At 54.5% G+C, this 21040-nt stretch overlaps 1 protein-coding gene across 1 annotated transcript in view; it reads left to right on the top strand.

Moving 5' to 3' along the window:
• The first annotated feature begins 250 nt into the window (after positions 1 to 250).
• The window catches only part of CD99L2 (CD99 molecule like 2), a 32868-nt gene continuing 12078 nt past the window's right edge, over positions 251 to 21040 (top strand). Inside the window, exons 1-3 of the mRNA XM_080365823.1 lie at positions 251 to 380; positions 17459 to 17524; positions 19849 to 19890. Of these exons, the coding sequence (XP_080221949.1) occupies positions 323 to 380; positions 17459 to 17524; positions 19849 to 19890 (166 nt within the window). The 5' untranslated portion in view covers positions 251 to 322. The remainder of the gene's footprint in view (positions 381 to 17458; positions 17525 to 19848; positions 19891 to 21040) is intronic.

Raw genomic sequence — 21040 nt, 5'->3', positions numbered from 1 at the left:
AGCGGCGGGGGGCTGCGCCCGGCGGCCCCCACCGCACAGGCCGGGAGGGGCGCACCGCGGCCGGGCCGCAGCAACGCGCCTTCTCGGCGCCGGCAAGAGGCGGGCAGGGCACGGAGCCGCCGGGACCCCGCCACCCCCGCGGCTGCCGCCGGGGCTCCGCCGCCCCCCGGGCGCGCCCCCTCCCCGCCGGGGCCCCGGGGCCGGGCGGCGGCACCAACGGGGGCCGGCAGCGCCGTGAGCCCGCCCCGCCCCGCCCCGCCCCGCCCCGCCCCGGCGGAGGCAGGCGGCCGTGCCCGCGGCAGACGCGCAGCCCCGCCGCGACATGGCCGGCCGCCGCCTCCTGGGGCTCCTCCTCGCCTTCGCCGCGCTGCTGGGCGCAGGTAGGGCGGCCCGGCCGCCGGCGGCGCGGGGCGGCGGCGGGAGGGGGCGGCCCGGGGGGGTCCCGTTGGGCGGCAGCGGGAGGGGGCGGCCCGCGGACCGGGGAGGGGGGGGTCCCGCGGGGCGCGGCGCCGTTTGCGCATGATCGCGGCGCCGGGCCCGGCCCAGGCACGGCGGAAACCCCCTCCCGACCGGCCGGGGTCGCCCCGCAGGGTGCACCCCCGGGGGGACACCGTGCAGCGGCTGCAGCCCCCCGCCCCCGCCGCGGGGGCGCCGCGGGTTGGATGCATCCCCCCAGCAGCGCGCAGCCCGGCCCGGGGGGTGGGTGTGGGGGAGGCTCACGGGGCCGCGGAGATGCACCCCGGGGAGGGTCCCTAGGAGGGTGCATCGCCCGGGGGATCGTCACTGGGGGGGTTGCACCCCCGGGGCCCCACCCAGCGCAGAGCACCCTTGTACCGCTGCGGGTGGCGGGACGCCAGGCTGTGCACCAGGGCCGGGCCCCGCCAGAGCCCTTCCCGGGGCGCCCCCTCTGCCCCCCGCCCCTGTCTGGGCTCTTCTCGTCCCCCGACAGCGCCTGTCCCTTGTGGGTCCGTTCCCGTTCCCCCCCCCCCAGCAGCTGCTCCTGCACACGTGCCGGACAGATAGGATGCGCCAGCCCGTCGGTGGGTGACAATACTGGCCATTACAGCAGCTCGGAGGGCAGCCTCTGCCTCTGCCTGAGAAAGTGGCGCACCGAGGTTTGCACAAAATGTGCGATGCTGCAGGTATGAGGCTCTGTAGCAGCCTGTGTCGTGGGTAATCCCAGACCGAGAGAGTCACAGAGCTGTCAGGGACGGAGTTTGGGTTTTGGATCTCTGCTGACAGAGCTACGGGATTAGCAGATTCTCCGGGTGACCCAAATTTCTCAGGCTGCTGGCTATATTCTCAATCTTTTTCAGTCCCACCGCTGTTTCTGCAGATTGGAATAGTCTAACCCAGAAACCAGTCCCAGCTGGACAGTAACTGGGAAGATAGAGGGGGAAAAAGCACACTGGGTTGTTTTGGGGGGTGAGGGTAGGTAATTAAAATCAGTGCAAAAAATCCTTTAAAAAAACAGCTGTTTGCTTGTTTGAATAGGAAAAAAGTCCCCTGAAAGGTTGGACAGAGGAAACAGACGGCAATTATGTAAAAGGCCTTGGGAAAGTTTTTCTAAAAAAAAATCTATTAGCAAGGAGGCACGTATCAAACACCGGTTGGTTAGACAATATTAGCATCAAAATGAAGAGTGAACTGGGCCAGGACCAGCTTTTGCTGTTGGAAGAGATGAGGTTTCCCATTGAGTCAGCCTGGAATTAGTCTCCGTTTGCATGAGGTGTATACATGCTGGTGCACCTCGAAGGGTAGCACCATGGTCCAGAGTTGCTTATGCTCACCAATTTAGCAGCTACATTTTTAATTTAGATATCTGTTTGATAGGCTGAGCCAAGAGACTATGCATAAAGTTTTAGGTTAACATTTAAAAAAAATCTGTTTAGTCGTCAGTAAAGCTATTTGCATTCTGCGCTTGCAACGTGGGCAAAGAACATGCAGTTCTGTTTCATTTTGGAGCTCTGGGCTGCAGACTCCAGCTCTTAAATATCCTTGGCTGTGTTTGTATCAAAATGAATTTCACTGAAACGTTCATAAATCATTCCCGCCAGCGCAAGGTTTCACAGGTAATTGAACAACATTAAGTTCAGCTCCTGTCTGAGCTGCTTTAAATGGCCTCTCCGTGGAAGTAACTATATAAAGGTAGGCAGGGTCTGCACTTGCAAGCTCTCCTGCACAGCGTCCTGGTCCTGCTGACACTGGGCACATAAGGTGCCGGTGCTCCAGCCTTCCCAGGTGGCCTCCGGTTCCTCCCCTGATGGGTGGTGACTCTCCCAGCCCATGGCTGGGTGCCTGCTCCTCCATCTGTCTCTCTCCCAAACTCTTGGGAGCAGCTTTGCAGCACCCTGACAGAGGCGCGGAGAGCCCTTCCCCACCTGAGCGCTCAGCTGGCCTTCTGGGCAGTGAGGTGGCCTCCCCACCACCATCCCGTGCCCACAGGAGAACATCAGGGGGTGGTAAGGAAACGGGTTTGCAAGGCAGGGTGTTCCACCCCCCCTCCTCAGGACAGCGGCAGCAGAAATCAGATCTCTTCATTGCCTCTGTTTGCTGGCTCCTTTTTTAGCTTCTTGTTCTGAAATGGTCTTTCCAGTGCTGCCAACGGTGGGTCACAGGCAGCCCAGTCTGTTGCAGGCTGGGAGGTTTACAAATGGCCAAGGATAGCAAACTAGACAACAAAACCGGTACTTAGCATGACTCCTGCAGCTCATGTCTGGATCCACCGTTGACACAAGAATAATGTGCCTCTTGGCTGTGGCTGTCCATTAAAGCAGGAATGAAATCCTGCTTATTAATTGAAAAAATATGGTAGGTTTTGGGTTTCTTTTTGGTCAAATTCCACTGTGTTTTCCTCTGTATGTGACTGTGCACTCCAGTGTCTGGTGGGCTGTCGGACAGAGCCGTGCCACATCCCTCCGCACCTCTGAGCTGCTGTGCTCCCTCCGCCCTCACCAGTCTGGCTGCGGGTGCAGGGCTGGAAACAGGAATCACTCACAGGGCTTCAAGCCTTTTTCCAGTGCTGCTAAACTCCAGCATATTCCCGCAGCGCGGTGAGGGGCAGAAGCATTAAAGTATTTTGAGGCAGTGGAGGAACCCAAATGCCGTGCAAAGCCTTCTTGCTGAGAGCCAGAGGCCAGCGTTCCCTATGCTAGCATGTTGCACGATGTTTTAAATGCATAGATCCATGGCTTTTCCAGAAAGTAGTTACGTTTGAGTCACTCCAGGTTAGCCACATGTTTGTGCAAAGTGATAAGGGAAACGACCAAACAAGAAACTTTCCAGTCATTTTTTTCCCCTCTCGTGGTAATCCAGTACAGAAACGCACTGATGTGCTTTCATGGAAAGATGGTGTATTTGGCACCCGAGGTCAGTGTTCTTGCAGGGAGCGCAAGCTTACCTCTTACAGGCCTGGCAGGAAGGGCACGTCCAGATTTTATGCTACACTTTGTCTAAGAAAATCTTGACGAAAACCTTAGTGACCACAACCCAGCGATAAGAATAGTTCGCAGTATCAGCAGTGACGGGCGACTCTTCGTGTTGACATCCCGTGTCTTAATAAACAGTGTTGCACAGATCACCTCTCCTCTCGAGTGTGACTACAATATCCCACCAGCAATTACAATAATTACTTAAATGTGAAAGTAATATTAGACAGTATAATTCGCTATTTATAACTGTTGCACAGATGGTTGCAGCCACTGCAGGCAGCTCCTTGGCACAGTCTCTGCACAACGGTGCCCAGCCGAGAGCGCAGAGGAAGCGGAGAGGAGCCAGCTCTTTTCCAGATGTTTTGCCAGGTGTCCGGGCTGTGCTTTGCGGTGGGCAGCGGTGGGCGCAGCTGGCAGAGAAGGGGCTGCCGGTGCCAGGTGACCCACCAGCTCCGTGCCGGTTGCTTGCCTGGGTTGCTCGCCATGGCTGTGCTGGGAGTTTTGCAGGGAGGAATTGTTTGGAGGAGAAGCAAAAGCCGTGGTTTGGCTTTGCTGTCAAAGCTGGAGATAGCGGTGCTGTGTAAGGTGTTTACCTGCGCTAAAAATCTTTGTTATAATACATTATTATGTTATTAAATTTATAATTACTAGGTATCAGCAGTGAGCTAAAGTAATACATTTAAAGAATAATTTTTACTTTGATAGAGTCTTTAGTACGTATGACAAAGCAAGAGAAGCTAAATTAGTTTTCTTACAAATTATCTCTGATCTTTGAACAAATATGCATTAATTAAATGTACTATGCCCAGATATTTATGTACGTAGCTTTGGAAATAATTAATTTCCATACTTCTGCTTATATTTTGGAACTTTTTTTTCTACCAGCCCAGTGAAATCTATGCTTGGAAATGGCCATTTAACTCTTTGGGGGTTTTTTCCCCTGTTACAAAAATGCAATTTTTTCCTTAACATCTGTTGCAACTGTTTCAGCCCTTAAAGCACATAAACCAGAAGAGTCTATTGATCTCCAGTGCTGACTAGAATAAACTTTTAGGACTGCTTGCTTTAAAAATAAATTTGTTTTCCCTTCGAAAAATATCTCTTGGAGTTTTAAGGCATTGACTTTACAATTAACTAAAGGAAAAACTGGGGTTTTATTACACAGTGCTTCTGAAGCCACTCATAACAAAATGTATGTTTAATAAACTACATAACTGATGGCAAAGAGAAAACCTTTGCAATAATTCCTTTGTAATCTGGTTGATACAATTCACTGTTGCTGGAAGAACTTGAATATAGGGCAACGGAAGATGAACACGGCATATCAAAACGCAGAACATAAAAGGGCTTTTTTTGAAAAGGAAACTTCAAAGTTGGGGATCCAGATGCTGGAGTCGCTAGCTGTGATTTGGGATGCGAGCACAAGAACACATTCGCTGAGCGAAGGATGCTTTTGTGAAGAAAACAGAGAGCCCCCGTACAAGCCCGTTAGTTGTCACAAAGCGAGGGGTGAACACGTTCTGTGCACGTGAAGGGCTTTCGGTGGAGCTGCATAGGGTCAGGTTTGGTTTTGATCCTCTGAAAGCTCAGCCTGCTGGTGCCATGCGGATAGAGTTAACGCTAATACATATTTACCAAACTCTCCTGCAGTCACTCCAAAAATCCTTGTCCATTGCCTTCCAACCTTGTCTAGGAAACAGACGATTACTGCAGTGGGAATGCTGGGGCCACAGGTGGAAAGCTGGTGCTGAGTACAAGCTCCTCTTCCCCCGAACACCCAAGCACACGAGCAGCAGCAGCAGGGAGGGAGCGGGCCAGCTCTGCTGTAGGGACTCAGTGCTGGTATGGCATATACACCTATAAAAGCCAGTGAAAGCAAAACCAGAGGCATTGGTAAGATCTTGGAGGTGGCAGCTGAGGCAGGGAGGAGGGATGCTGCACACAGCATCGTTCTGCTGTTGGAAGGCTCTGCAGGCTGGCACAGGGTTGTCTCCAGCAAAGAAGGTGCTGGGAAAAGAGAATTGCTCAGCATTCTCCTTTCATTGCCCCATGAAATGCTTTCTTTCCCCATGCTCAAAGAAATGCGGATGGAAAGAACCGGTCACGGTTGGAAGAATCTTACTGAAATCCTGCTTCAGACGGAGGCGCTCCTGGCCGGGTGTTCAGGGGTAGCTGCAGCGCCGGCTCCTGGAGCGTGGGGGGCAAAGGTTGAACGAGCAGAAGAGGTTTCCAGCCCCAGCCATGGGTGACAGAGGGGGTGCTTGTGCTGCCGAAGGCACGTTAGATCTGTGGTAAGATTTTGAACAGCACATTAATCTGTGACCATAAAGTGTTAACTGCTGACAAACACGTGCTTTTAGGGGTAGGAGCTTAGTGAAAAGACTCACTCTCTGTATCAGAGCTGCGTATGACCTATCTGGGAATAAAGCAAGCAGTTTGGTGGAGCAAGCGTCTCTGTGATGACCAGCCACCTCTGTTCAGGTATCCCCTGCTGCTGCAGGACCTGGGTCATTTTTCCAGATGATATGAACTGAGCAGAGCTAATGCCAGACCCCATCTACCTTATCTGGAGCAAAAACATGCCCAGGTCCCATCCTGCCATCTGGTATATAGCGTTCCTCTTGGAGATCTGCATAATTTCTGCTGCAGGGCCTGAGCGTACCCTGGGGTATGCTCTCATGCTGTGAAGAGGTAGAAGGACCAAGAACTGGAAAAGCTTCCCCCTTGCCCAACACATTTTCCCACCCTGGAGGCTCTTTTGGCCAGAGAAATCCCCATACAACCTGATGCCAATGCAACACCACGCTGAAGAGGTTGCAGCCCCCCAAAGCCAAACCATCCGGGGCGATGCTTCGCGATGGTGCAAGCCTGCCCTGAGCATCCCCCTTACCCCCAGGCAAACCCCTGCTTTCTGACCCAGGAACAGGCAGGTTTCTAACCCGGGTGCTTCAGCTGGGGTGGGCGTTCAGCCTCGCCTCACTAGCCGGGCATCAGCTACTGCTGCTGGTGACAGACTGTCTCACGCACTGTCAGGAGACACTGAGCGAACGCCACACAGTTTGTGTGTGTAATTATTTGCCAGGAAACCAGAATCTGTTATTTCCAAAAATCCATAGGACAGCATTAGGCTTTGAGCCTGTGTGTACTTTTAAAAACACACGCAGATCCCAGTAAGTCTTTGGCCTCATGCAGAAACTAGAGCATTTAAGTGAGGTTAACTATATGTTTGAGGGGAAAAAATAATAATAAAAGAATGGTATATTCCTCCTTTTTCTTTTGTAATGATGATCTTAACTGAGAGATTTAGATACATTTGCAGAGGAAATCTCAGAGCCGTAACACTTGAGTTCAAAGTAACAGTTTATAAAACAGTTGGGTTTTTTTAAATGTTGGTGCTATTCCCTCCACAAGTAGGGTCAGAGGGAGCAAGAGACCTGTTAGATTTCTCTTTGAACACAGCGAGCTTCCATTTTTGTTTAAATTATTTCACGCACAGTGCTCTGGTAATAAGGTGACTGTTCCCCTGGTCATGGGAGGCAAGACCATGTAGCTGTGCACCTCCTTCATCTAGAAAAGTGTTTTATCTCAGGATTAAGTAGCTGTCTTTCATGAAAAATCATAATCATGACGTAATTAAAAAAAAAATTCACGATATCCTGTAACAGAAACTTTTAGAATTTGCTGTGATAAGTTGCCGTTGACTTAAACACTTTTTTCCCCCTGGCAGAAGTATTTCAGCAGAGCTTTCTTACCTGCTTGACGGGGGACCCTGCTTCTGCGCCCTGGCACCCGCGGGTGCGGGAGGCAGGCTCTGGGTGCACACCCCCAGCCCTGCTTCCCAGTATCTGCCCTCAGCTCCTCTGTCAAAGCAAGCGGCCAAACACCTTCCTGAAAACCAGCCGGTGCAAAAGGCTGAGGGATGTGGCCCAGCTTCCCTTGCTGTGGGCAAGCCAAGAGGGGTGGTCTTGCAGCTGCCGGGTCGGGTGGGGGTGGCTGGCCCAGCTGGCCATGGCCGGTGGTTAAAAATCACTGCCAGGTCCTGCACCACCTGCTCAGCATTGCCTCCAGCAGATCTCTGCTGCTGCCTCCTGCTTGGGGCGGGGTGGGGGGAGCACAGCCCCCTGCCCTGCTGTCCCTCCCTGCTGGAAGCCCCTTCCCATGGCAGGTGGGGGGGGTCTTGTCTGAAGCCAAAGCAGCAGGAGCGTGGTCAGGCGAGAGCCACGCGTCCCAGCGTGCCCGATGCCGGGAGGGCGCAGGCAGCGAGCAGCACAGGCTGGATCCCCACCCGATCCCGATCCCCGGCGTTCGCAGGGTGAGGTGTGATGGAGAGGCGAGCAGGCGGCTGCAGGCGTGTGCTGCAGCAGCGGGCAGGCTGGAGCCCTGCATTGCAGCTGCGGTGACAGGGGACAGACAAATGCCTTCAGCCCGAGCAGAGGGCTGTAACCCCCACGTCTCCCAGAGCCTCCCTCCATCTGTCAGCATCGCCCCAGTCTTCGTCCCCCCTACCGCTCCGCTTCCGACTTTAAATAGCACAGTATGACAGGAGCAGCACATCCCCAGTGATGAGCCAGCGTTTTTACCGTGTAATTCCCTATTTACCTACTTTTAACTACAGCATCTTCTCTTGATCTTTATCTGATGAGAGCAATCTCTTCCCATTGGGAATTGGGTGATAAGCATTTAATCTCCTGCTTCAGTTTTCTTTGGGCTCCTGCTTCTTGGGCTTTGTCATAAGTTGTTCCACGCTGGGTTATGAACAAAATATTTTCATGCCACAATTTGTTGCCTGGTTGATAGGCAGGCACCTTTGGCCCTAGGCAAATTCAGTCATTACTTAGCGCATAAGCAGAAATCAGATGGCTGATGTGAACATACCTGGTAACGTTTCTGGATGGACGGCATGCAGGAAGGTGAAAACACCCCAGTTTTCAGCCCTACACCCACCACAGTCATAGGGGGAAAAGGAACTTGCTGTGTTTTCTGACCTTCACTAGGGATCACAGACGGAGTGAGCTGCAGTCCGTGTTTCCCACCCAGTGCCTGGTGAGGGCCAGGGGCAGCACACCAGGGTACAGCTGGTGCCAAGGCTGCCCCCAAAGTGGCTCCAGCTCTAATCCTGCCTCCTGCTCCCAGCCTGCCTTTCCCTGGCACGGCTGGCTGTCGTCACTGCCGCACAAGGCTGTGGCCACCTGCCCCTGGCTACAGGGAAACCAGGCTGGTGCCTGCTGGGGAGCAGGGTCACAGCACCCCCACACCGCCCCTTCCTTTGCTGCACAAGCAGTAATCCAGTCCTCCGGCAGACCCCTGCACATGGAGGGGGGCAAACCCGGGTCCTGGATGACACTGTTGGTTCTGCTGTGCCCTGAGAAAGCCACCTTTAACCATTCCCTAACCTGCACAGGGCAGTCAGTGCTCATTTCCCCTCTGCTGCTAGCAGGGTAGGTGGGGTCTGGGAATAAGAAATATGCCATCCGCATCCTTTCCCCCTTCAGGTATAAGAAATTGCTTTTCCTTAAAAACACCAAAACCAACGAACAGCGAAAGAGTGAGAAGAAGAAACACTCCCCTTTCCCATCAAATGCACCTTTGGGTTATTGAGGATTACCTGGAGCATTTTCCTAGGGAGGGTCAGAGAGTTGCTCTCTAGGCTCAGCAGCAGACATCCCAGGAGGGCTGGGACAGGCTGAGGTCCCTCTGGCTTTGGCCACAACAGCCCCATACCCAGCCCAGGCACAGAACACTGGGTATCATCCCATCCTCATCTCAGACACAGCTGTGCTCAGGCTTTCTCTACAGAAGGAGAAACCTTAAATACTTGTGCTCAAAACCTTCCAGCCTTGTGCTCCTGATGCAATTAATCTGGGACTAATTGGAAGTAGGTTTTGGCAATGCTGTGGCCAAGACCTCTTTGACACAAGTCTCAAATAACGATTATCTTATTAAAGTTGCTTAGGAAACATCACCTGGTTTATGTGCAGAGATGTCAGAGCACCTTGGAAACCTTGAAAGCTGTGAGTGCTGATACCAAAGAAAACCATTTTGATTCGCTTCTTGTATTGCCCGAACAGGGCTACCTGCTTTCTGACCATGCTGGGGTGGAAGATCCAGTGAAATGTTTGTTTTTCTGCTCATGGAATCAGAGAGAGGATGATGCTGGAGCCAGGCTTAGGGCAGACCCCATCAGCAGCTGCTGGTCCAAGGCATCCCATGGGAAACCCTGATGCGAAGCCTTTCCTAGCTGTGGTAGCGCTGCCCTTGGTGGGCTTTGCTTTTCACTCCGAGCTGTAGAGGGTTCCTGCTGGCACCTGGAGGCGTCTGTCTGTCTGTGGTGGGGGGTACTGCTCTGGCTGGTGCTTTTGGGGAGCCTGGGGTGCATGAGCGGGTCAGGGAGCTGCTGGGCTCCTGGAGCTGAGGGCTCCAGCCCAGCCTGAGGTGGTGGACGGATGCTTCATCCAGCAGATCAAGCCCTTGGCGGTCCCTGCACACAGCTTGCCGCTGCTGAGGACGTCGCTCGTAGCACTGTGCAGCCGTACTCCTGGGGTGGGAATCACACCATAGGGGATGCAAGGGCCCCTCGCCATGCTGCGAGCACCGGGGCTGCGGCCGGTGCCCTGCCAGCCTGCAGGGACAGGACGGTCCCCAGGGCACTGGGGCTCCTCCGTGGCCTCGCTGCTGTTAGACCGACTTCTGTCGCATTGCATGGCAATGGTTGATGCGATGTGACGCATGGCCCTGGGCTGGGCACCCCCCCGAAACAGATATTGTGTGGCTGCCTCTCAGCACGTCGCCCCCAGGATTAGGCCATCGTCGGCAGAGCTGCGGTGTCTCGAGGCCGGCTGGCGCTGGCAGCCCCCTCCCGCTCACAGCATCACGGCGATACACCGACACTGGCAGAGCAGTGAAACCGGTGGAAACGCTTCGTGAATTTGCTTCTTCCCATCTCGGTCTCCAAGCATATGAAGAAAGACCCTTTTGCCATGCTCCTGCAGCCTCCAAGCTGGTGGCTCTGCACTGGTTTGAAAAGCAAAACCAACTGGCAGCAACAGAGCCATTCCACTAATAGCCCTTCTCATCTCATTTTTTTTAATAAAACATGGAAATATAGTAATCACCAGCAGTCTGAGTCGGTGAGCCTGAGAGCAGATAAAAGAGAAATGTTGGCAAGAAGGAGAGGAAGTTGGCGCAAGAGCTTAGCACGAAGAAACTCCTCTGGATTCAAGGGTGATTTCTGCCCCTCTGGGAGCTGGCTAGGTGGTCATAGAGGTTGGTGGCTTTGGCGATGGAGGCTGGGTGGTCGTGGAGGCTGGTGACTTTGGTGGTGGGAGCTGCCATTACTCCAAGGACAGCACGGGGGGAAGCAGGGCCTCTTCTCACATACCAAAATTCAGGAGGAAGAGGCCAGCACCTGTCCTTAGCTCTCAGCTTCCAAGGTTTCCTTGCAGCCTCCGTGCAGGCACACCTGGTGAACACTGCGGGATCTCTGCAAGCCGGTTACCAGATGCAACTGCTGGGAAAGGGGAGACGAGGGCACTTCCCTCTGGGGTTTTAAATCTTGCTGCAGAGGAGTGAGAAAGGCTGTACGAGGTGGCAGCGGATGAGAAACTCTTCCCTGATGTGTTTTTTGTCTGGTCTCTGCAGTGAGCTGCTGGCAGGTGCTGGTGTGGCACTGGAGGCTGAGCCACCAGCTGCGCCCGGGGGCTGTGGGACACCGCAGGGTGTGAGGGGCAGCGCTGCTGCTTCCAGTGCTTTGGGACCAGCTTGCGGGTCTGTCCTTCCACCCGCAGTGGGGAGGAGATGTGTTCACACCATCGGGCAGCCCTCGGCATGGCACAGGGCAGATGGGCACCACCGTCCCTTGAGCATTCATCGCCTGGCGGGGCGGCTCCCATCGAGGGCTCACCTTGTCCTGCTCACCAGGACGGTGGCCTTTCTGACCCAGCCCCACATCGGGGTGCTGACGGTGTCTGCTGAGGAGCCTGGAGGCCACCAGATGCAGGCTGGTTTTGCCGGTCAGATTTTCCTCGCCACCTCCATCACTCCTGCAGGGTGCCGAGCGTATCAGGTGCTGCCGCCAAATAATTTAAATTGACATAAATTTGCAACTGACACCTGCTTCTTGTCCGCCTGCCCTGGTGCACAGCGACACGGAATTAACCTGTGGCTTAAAACCCCCAGCGAGATCCTCTGCGCTGAGCTGCAGGGCAGTGCTGCCCCATCCAGCATGCCGGCCCGGCTCATCCCACCGCTCTGGTGGCCCAAGGAGAGGGCAAAGCGCGGTGGCGTGGAGCCCAGGTTCCTGGCGGGGACCCGGCAGTGCTGGCACTGGGGGTGATGGAGCCTGCGAGGGTCACGGTGGCAGCACGCTGGCTTTAGCGGAGGCTTTTAGGCATTTCCATTAATAGGTTTCAAACATAACCACCATTAGTCCCTCCACAAAGAGAAAGTCTTCATTATGCAAATTCTCATCTTAAAGCTTTATTCATGTGCTTCCTGGCAGGCTTTCCTTTAATCTCAAGAGCAAGATTGCTTGGAATTACCATATACCCTTGTTAATTGCATTAAAAAAAAAAATTCAGCAGAGGTTGTTTTCACCATAATCAAGAGTGATTTTGATTAGTACTTCTGGAAATCAAAACGTTTCGCTGGTAATGGAGAACGAGGATGGCAGTGTTACCTCGTCACCTGTGAGGAGCAGGGGCCACCCCAGCCGGGGGGCTGTGTCCCCCCGCTCTCGCCTGGCCGTGCCACAAACTGGGGCCACGTACCCCTGGTGTCAGCCAGCGGTCCCGCTGCCACGGTGGGTACTGGGGGCTGCATTTCTGCCCCACTTGGCTTCCTGGCTGAGCCCTGGCACCCGGGCTGCCGGCAAGGGTGTTTGTGCAGGGGCACGTCCCTGGGCAGTCTGTCTTCCCTGGCAGCGGCTGAGGAGCTGGGGGAAGTTTAGAGCCTGCTTTTCAAGGCAGAGCTAACTTCAGGAGGAGGCCTGTGCTCTGTGCTCAGCCTGGGCATGTCTCGAGAGAAGCACAGCTGCTGTGAAGCTGTACCGACCCACCTGGCCCGCCAGCGCTGCCCCCACAGACTGCCCACAACGTCCCAGCGCCGAGGGGCTCTGCTCCCCCTGCGCACACGGAACGCTGCTTTGGTCTTGGCGGTCAGCGAGAACTCGAGGTTTACAAGCAACCTGGCATTAGCAAGTCAGCGTCCCGTGTGTTTGACTTGGTGGCTGGGGCTGTGCCCAGGCAGTGATGGTAGCGAGTTCAAAGCTCTGCTCTGTGCTGCCCAGCATCGCTGCACTGGCCGGCAGCAGCACACTGTCCTCTGCTCCAGCAGCGGTCCCTGGGGACCCCCGGTGCTGCCAAAGATGCCCCAGCTGCTGCAGAGCAGACCTGCGCCCGCGGAGGAGCAGCCATGGGCTCCCCGCAGACCTTTGGGGCTGTATTTTTGCTGAGACGGCGGGAAACGCCACTGCGAGGATGTGGTCGGGCACCAGCAGCGTGACACGGCTCCACACCCAAAGGACCCCCCAGCCCCCTGCCCAGAGGTGCCGGCGCAGCTGTGGGTGCCCTGCACAGGGAACCACCTGCGTTTGCCAACACCGACACCTTAATTCAGAGCCAAAATGATGAGGTTTGGTCACCGGGGAGGACCCTGGTGATTTCAGTTACCTTGGCATATGCTTTCCTCCTGCTCTCCCACCCGCTGCCCGCCGCGTCGCTCCTAAGGTAGATGCATAAAAGTCAGGCAGTTTGAATTACTTTCCATTGCCCTTGTACCTGCTTTGCATTCTCCCGTAATCTCCCGGGCTGTCAATCTCGTACCGTTGCGGGCTCTCAATTCCCAGGGAAGCTAAACACATATATATTGCACAAAGAGATCCGTGGGCTGGCACTAAAAATGGAATACACCTCGCTCTGAGTGCTGCAGACAGGGTGCAATATAGCAATATACTGGGTGTGAATTACGATACTGTAATTCAAGCTTTGTCAAACAGTGGGGCTTAATTAGAATATATATATAATTGTAAAAACTAAAAAGCTGACGAGTACAATTGTGCATTTGAGCTGCCTGCTACAGAAAATAATGAGGAGAGAATACATTAAGGCACAAAACCCTTCTACCTTCAAAGAGCAGCTAGCTCTGATTAAAAATACCCCCGGCAAGGCGAAGGGAGTTGGCGAGAGGCGGAGGAGCCTGCGGCGCCAGCTCGGCCATAACTCTAACCTCTGTTTCACAGCCTCCACCCGGCACAGCTGCAGCCTTGGGGTCCCCCCACCTCCCCCGCTGGTGCTGGGGGATTCGTATTAGGTAGTGTGACATGTCCCACCTTGGTTTCTTTTGATTGTCATACTAAAGGAAAATAAGGAGAACATGTCTTGTTTGCCCATTCCCCCCCTGCCCTGGACCTGCAGTGGATGCTTAGTGCCCTTGGCCAGCCAGCATGACACGCAGGGCTTGAACCACCTCCCAGCTGCCTCTAGGGATGTGCGTTTTCTCCCAGCAGCCAGAGACAAGATCTCTTCCAAGGACCCCGTGCAAGGGTGGTCAACATCCCCCCCAGCCCTCAAACTAGCCTGCTAACCCCAGCGAAGCTCACATACTGCTCCCCAGCACCGAGCAACCAGCGGAGGATGATTTTGCATGCCGGTGGTTTTGTATTCTTGCAACAGGTTGCAGGCGGCGTGGGTGCGTCCTTCAGGGGAGGTGAACGCCAGGGCACGCATGACCCTGGCCACATCACAGACAAACACCTCTGCAACTCAGCAGCGGGCTGCCTACGAACTCTTGTATGTAGGAATGTGCCTCAGCTTCTTCCAGAATGTATAAACCCCTAATATTAAAGATACTCCATGCTGTGCGTGGGTTCCTATCAGAGGATGGGCTTTGGGAGCCTGGGAGACCCGATTCTCCAGTGGTTGCAGAGTGGGACTGGGGCCCCAGGAGCAAAGGGATTTGCATGAGACGATGCAGGGAGCAGCAGTGCTGCCTCCTGAAAAACTGCCTTTGTAAGGTAAACATGCGTACCGAGAGCCGGTTGGGTTTTAAGCATCTGGCTGTGAAGTGCTGCATTTGTTACTGCTTAATAACGGAATAAAAGAATAAGGCGGAGAGCGTTCAGCTCTTATCTGTCGGAGCGAGCAGGCAAGTTTGCGTGCCTTTGACGGCAGCGCTCAGTTGTTGATCCATAAAAGGTGTAATACGTCTCCATAACACCCTTTGCATGAAATAAAGGTGTTGTCAGCTTCAATTAACTGGCAATCTATTATTAGTCCCTGCCAACACCTAAGGGATTCCTGGGTTTAAATCGCCCTGGAAAAGGATATCGGTTTGCCATGGGCAGTGGTGGGAAAGCCCTGGGAAACAGGCTGTGCCAAGCGCTGCAGCTACTAGAGAAGATGTTAGTGGGTGATTCAGTGCGTTGACAGGTTTCCTAAGTTTCACGCAGGCTGCCTGCACGCCTCTCCCCGCCGGCGGGGATTCCCCTTGGGTGCAGCTGCAGCCCAGGCACGTTAGTGGGTTTACATCAGCCCTGTGAGGGCAGGGGGCTCTGAGCACCTTTCGCCCCCCTGGCCCCACTCGTGTGCCAGCCAGCGTTTTGATTTTGGAAGCGGCACCCTCCTCTTGCCCTGTGGGCAGAGATGCTGGGGGAGCTGTCACCAAACCCAGGGTGGTGTAGGTGCTGCTCAGCCGGCGGGTCTGGTGAGCCCCCCGAAGCCAGGCAGGGGGGACCCCGTTCTTCAGGGCACTCATTCCCTGCAGGGCCTGTGGCCCCACTGGTGGGGCATCTCCATGCAGCCCCCCAACACTCGCAGCCCTTCAGCAGAAGAACGGGCGAGCTGCACTCACCCCCAGGGCCGCCTGCTCCCCCTCGCTTGGTATTTGGGCTCCTACACCACAGGTGAAGCGCAGGGAGGATGCACTAACAGCAGGGCTCGGCACGCAGCAGATCGGCGCCCTTAACATTTACTTAATCACAGAGAGCAGAAGGAGTAGAGCCGGGGGAGGGGGGGAGAGGCCGAAGGGATGGCTCCTAGCATACCAATGCGAGTCTTGGTGCTGCCACTATAACCCTCCTGCCAGCTCGCCCTGCCTGCTGCGGAGCCAGGGGGAACTGAAATGAAACACGGTGACAGCGCATTTCCCCCAGCCGGGTTTGTAATGCTTCTCATCCCGCCAGATGTGCTGCCGTTTCCCCTGTCCAACTTGGTTTAAAGACAGTTTAAAATGGACAATAATGACAGAGCCCTGCTGGTTCCTGAAAATCCAGTAAAGTTTGTGGAAAAAGCCACACTGGGAAGGGGAGCCTGCATGAAATTGCTGGAGAAGCAGGCTTGGGACAGCTGGCCACAGCAGTAATGAGCTTGTGGGATCTCAACAGGGACATGCTGGTGGTTCAGCAGCAACCCATGCACGTGCTAGAGCTGGGCACGCGTTTCTTCGGCACCATGGATGGTCTTGCATGTTCCTTACTTGCTCCTTTGTCGTGACACACCACTTGAAAACCCCGCAGCTTCGTCCGGGCTGTTGGAGCGGGAGACCATCGCCAGTCTCACGGTGCCAAAATTCCCCCAGCAATAAGGCCCAAGAGGCAAATATTTTGGCAAAGGGTCGGAGGGGTGTGCGGGGAGGCAGAGGGTGCCAAGCAAGCCAGGGGCTCGTCCGCACGCCTCACACCGCACATTTCACCCGGTGACTGGGCTCCAGCTGCAATGGGGCATCACCCTCTGCCAGCCGTTCCTCTGTGCTCCCAGGGGAAGTGGCATCCTTCATCTCCATGGGGAACACAGCCGTGGGCTGGGCCCTGTGTTACACACACACACACACCCAGCAGTAGCTTAACGCCGAGCGCCTTGCCAGGGGGGAGAAGCCCGTGGCACCTTCCCAGCCACAAAGCCTGCATTTAAATCACCCTCAGGTTTGCCGAGTGTGCATTTAAACAGACGGCAAATAAAACGAGATGTGATGTGTGAGTAAGTGAAACCGGAGCTGGAGGTGTTGCAGTACTTAGTGACCACTCTCGGTAGAAGTTTTTCACCGAAATGCTGATACCTGCTTTCTGATGGACTGGTGCCTTCCCATTGTTATTGTCCTTGTCAGTAAAGCTTTAAATTTATTCATGAAGCACACTGGAGCTCAGGTGGCAATAGCTAAATCCATTTAGCAGTAGGAATAAGAGGAAAGCCATTTTAATGTTCTCTTGCAGTGCTGCAGTACTTAGCAAACCCAAAGGATATTAATTACTCAGCATGCTCTGAGATGTAAAAGCATGAATTTATCAAGACAAATACATTCAGAACTAGGGTAAGTCAACAGTAATTAACGCGATGCAAAAAAAAAAAAAAAAAAAAGACAGAGAAGGGAAGGATTAGCTGGCCCTATCGCAGGAGAACACGGCATAGCGCCGAGTTATCCCCAGGATATTATAAAGTGACTGGAGTTGTGGCGAGGCATCTCTAACGTAAAAACCTGCCTGTGTCTGCCAGGTGTGTCCCTGGGACGGGGTTTGGTCCTGGGTTGCGTTACCAAGGCAGTGATGCAGGCGGTCTCCAAAATGCCAAGCTGCGCATGGCAGCCAGCAGCAGCGGTTTCATACGAAGCCTTTGATGTTGGAAGGTGCTTGTGAAGAAGAGGTGCATAGCTTTTTTTGTTTTTCACTGAATTTGTCTGCGCTGTCCCAATGTTTTCGTGGTGTTTAGCAAATGTGTAATCGTGAGCACAGCCACAGATGAGTGGCAGCTCAAGAGATGAATTGGTAGGCTCTCCTTGACAAATTTAAGCATAGCATGTGTTTTTATACCACATCCATTAGGGCAGACAAATGGAAAATCCAGAGATGACTGCTCTGCAATTTAACAGTCACAGCATTCGGAGAAGGCTGATGTCTTCCTCATCACCAGTGATGGGTTAGGTTTGGGAAAAAACAGCAAAAAACTGAAGCAATTTGAGCAAACAAGTCTAGCCACGCCGTATTTAAAGGTGTTTTACATTGTGTGGAGCGAGTACAACCAGTGCTGGTTCTTTGTCTCCAGGTCATGGGGATGACGCAGATGACTTCAACCTAGAAGATGCCCTGTTCGGCCCCAGCACCAAGCGACGTAAGTCACATTTATTTGTTCTTTTAAAGAGGAGGAAACATACAGACGTTAATAGCTGCAGTTTGTTCTTTGGGATCTGATGCTGGCGGGAGGGTGGTGGATATGGGCTGCCTCTTCCCTGGGGAGACACAGTGGCTGGGCTTGCCAGCAGGTGGGATGGGGGATAGTCCTGGAGAAGCTGGTTGCTGACCGTGTGCGCTTCGCTTTCCGATTCCCATGAGCAAACCACAGAGGCACACTGGTGCTTTCACAGAGCAATGACATGGAATGAATGCATCTTTTTGGCTATTTTGCATTCATTAATAACACCATCCTATTTTGCATTCATTAATAACACCATCAGACATGACCCCGTTTGCTTGGAAGCTAACGCAGTACCGCTCTCCTTCTGCAGCCGGGGAGGGCAACCCGCCGACCTGGCGGGGCTGGGGCAGTGCCGGGTCCATCCCTGGTCCCGCTGCAACGTGGCACCCACGGAAGGCAGACGGCATGTTGGCTGGCTGCTTCGCTTAATTTCAAGTGTGTAACCCATCAGCCAAAGGAAGCTCATTTCTGAAGGGGGTGCCATGCTGAGGGCGTGCTGGGATTTAATCTTTGGCTTTGAAATAAATCATTTTTATGTAGGTTAGGGCTGGGCTGTGCCGCTGAGGGGACAGCAGTGCCTGGCAGAGCTCAGCCTCAGGCCTGGCAGAAACAGGGGCGAGGGCAGGGGGCTGGCACCACCCTGGGGGGGGCATTCAGTGGAGCAGCTCTCAGTTGGCACCCAAAAGAGACCACTGAACTGCCCGCGGTGCAGCCGATGGGAAGGGGCTCGTCTCGCACCCCAGGGCATGTAGCACAGCTCTCGCCTGCACCAAGGGCTGAGCCGGGTGGTCTGCACCCAGACACCCCCTTTGCTGCGGAGACACGGGGGAGGTGTTGCAAACACCAGTGCCCAGGACCCCTCGCTGCCTGCCCCCCACCCCGTGCACCCAGGGTGACCATCCCCAGACCCAGCGCCCAGCTGGGCAGCAGCGGGGAGCGCTCTGCAAGTGACACCGGCCTCTGCCATCACACAAAATACACCTGCGAGTATTTAAGCGAAAGCTAGAACAGGGTTTGAAACCTGTTACTTTGCAGTCTAACAACACACAGACACTTGTGCTGTGTTATGTTGGAGTTTACAAGGAATAAAGAGCCAGGATGCTCCGTGCATCTCTCCTGTGGCGCGCGGGGTTCAGCGGGAGGGGGATGGGAGACCGTGGGGTATCAGACTTGGTCACAGCTCCGAGGGATCGCATCTAGGATTTTGCAAGCCCTTTACTACAGTATGTGGAGAGACTTGGTTAGAAGTGTCTAACAGCCACCTCACGCAGAGGGGAAGTGGCGTTTCCCCAGGCTGGAGCCCCAGCTGTGAGCCAGGGGAAGAGGCAGCGCTGTCCCCCCAGCCCCCCCAGCTGCTGCATCCCGATCGGATCTTCATCGCATCATCCCTGGAATAAAAGCAAGCGAAGGGTCTGGAGTCGGGTCACATCAAACCGTACCCGCACACTGGAAATGAAGCCCAGCAGAAGCACTCCAGTATTCAGAGGCGCAAATGGAAATTAATGGGAAGAGAGCAGCCATAACTCTTGCTCATAATTTATTCATATACTTGGTAATTCTAGCCACTATTAATAGGTAGTGTTTTACAGGGGGTGAAAAAAATTAAAAATCAACCCCTCTGAAAGCTGACTGTAGCTTTTTTTAGCCCAGGAGCATCCAGGGGAGCTGGGATCTGAGTATTGGGGTGTCACCAAAATTCCTCCAGCTGACGGAGAACCTCCCATACGTAATGCAGTACTGGAAATTACCTGTCATTTGACTGACCAGCCGGGCAGGGGACAACAAAACACGGGCAGCTTACTCTTGTTTTCCATGCTGTTCTGTATGGTGTCTGACCTTACTTTCTTTGCTGCTGTCTCCAGGAGTCTTAATGTGGAGCAGTTTCTTACAGCTCTCCTTTCCACTTGGTGGGATGCAGGCCCACCGGGATGCTGGCCCACTGGGATGCTGTCCTGCCAGGATGCTGGCCCACCGGCCCCAGCTGTGCCCTGCAGAGCACCGGGCTCAGCCCCGCACGGTGCCACGGCTGCTCGCCCCGGCGCACAGGGGGTCCTGCTCCCTGTGGCCACACATCCTGGGGGGGAGGGGGTTGTAGCTCTGAGCTTACAAATGCAGAGCAGCGATGGTCAGCTGGAAAGCTCGTGGTGAAACCTTTGCTATTTATTCTCAAACCAGAAGTGAAACATTTTCAGAGATGCCCATGACTACTAACATTTTCTTCCCTGTCTGTTTTGTCACAGCCACTCCCAAGGGTCCCAGAAAGCCGGCAGCAGGTGGGGCAGGTGAGACCTTCTTGAGTGCATATCGCTTAAGCACAGCGCGGGGTTTGCTTCCCACAGGGGTTCGAACCGTGCAAGCCCCCCACAGGCTGTGCCTGCGCAGCTGGGTGCTGCTGCCTTAGCAGAGGCTTTGGGACACCACCACTTGCCCGTGAGCAAGCTGGTGCCAGCACGCAGATGTGCACTCCTCCCGCACGACCAAACTAAATGCAATATTGATATTTCTGTCCGTGCTGAAGGCGAATGGCAGTGGAGCATTTATGACCAAGGCTAAATTTCGCACACTTTGCAGTATCCTAATGGAAAAGACACAAATCATTGCTCAGCTATACAAGGGCTTTTTTTTTCTGGCTGCATGGCACCTGCTAGCTTTCCTTCCAGGAGAGAGCCCACAGGATATTTTCCTTCCCTTTTTTACTCCGGGATAACCCTGACCTCCGCAGGAAGGCCCAGACTGGTGACATTTCCCCATCCAGGGAAGAAAGTCTCTCCGACTGTTTGTGCCTGTCAGATGTGCTGGCTGGCCGGCTGCACAGCATCTGCCCTGGCTGAGGAAGCTCCCTTAAATACACCCGGGTTTCATTACTGGCAGCTCCTCTGGCTCAGTTCTGGCCAAACATACTTAAATATAGTGCGGTCACAAGAGCTGAGGGTTGCTCAACCCTGCCAGAGGAGCCTGAAACAAACTGCGGTGGGGAAGTGCTCAGAAGTGAATCCACGTGCCCCTGCATGAGGATCTTGGCACAGATTTAAGCAAACCCGGCTGTCCAGCTCCTTGGCCTTGGTGGTCTTTGCTGGGGACAAGAAAAGCCAAGTGCCAGAAGCACGTGCAGGGCTTCACCGTTTGGATTGCAGCCCGAACAAGAGGCCATTTGATCCAATAAACTCTCCCCGGGAAATGGACATGTGCCGAGGCCAAGGCTTTGTCTCGGCAAGTTTCTGCTGTCCCGGGGAGCGCTTTTTGGATGAGGGATGGCACCGAGGGGCTCCTGCAGCGGGTTCCTGTCTCCTGGCCCCTCTCCCATGCGTGGTCTGCTCAGCCCAGGGTCACTCACAGGCAGCCCCGCAGGGAGCAGAGCGGGTCCCAGCCACCGGCTCGATCCCCACAGCACCTTCTCATCTGCACCATCTCTCAGGTCTCCCCCCAAATGCA

This window comes from Falco punctatus (assembly GCF_963210335.1).
Source record: "Falco punctatus genome assembly, chromosome: 15".
Classification (NCBI taxonomy): domain Eukaryota; kingdom Metazoa; phylum Chordata; class Aves; order Falconiformes; family Falconidae; genus Falco; species Falco punctatus.
Note: the sequence above shows the minus strand (reverse complement) of the source record. Positions and strands in the feature narration are given on the sequence as shown.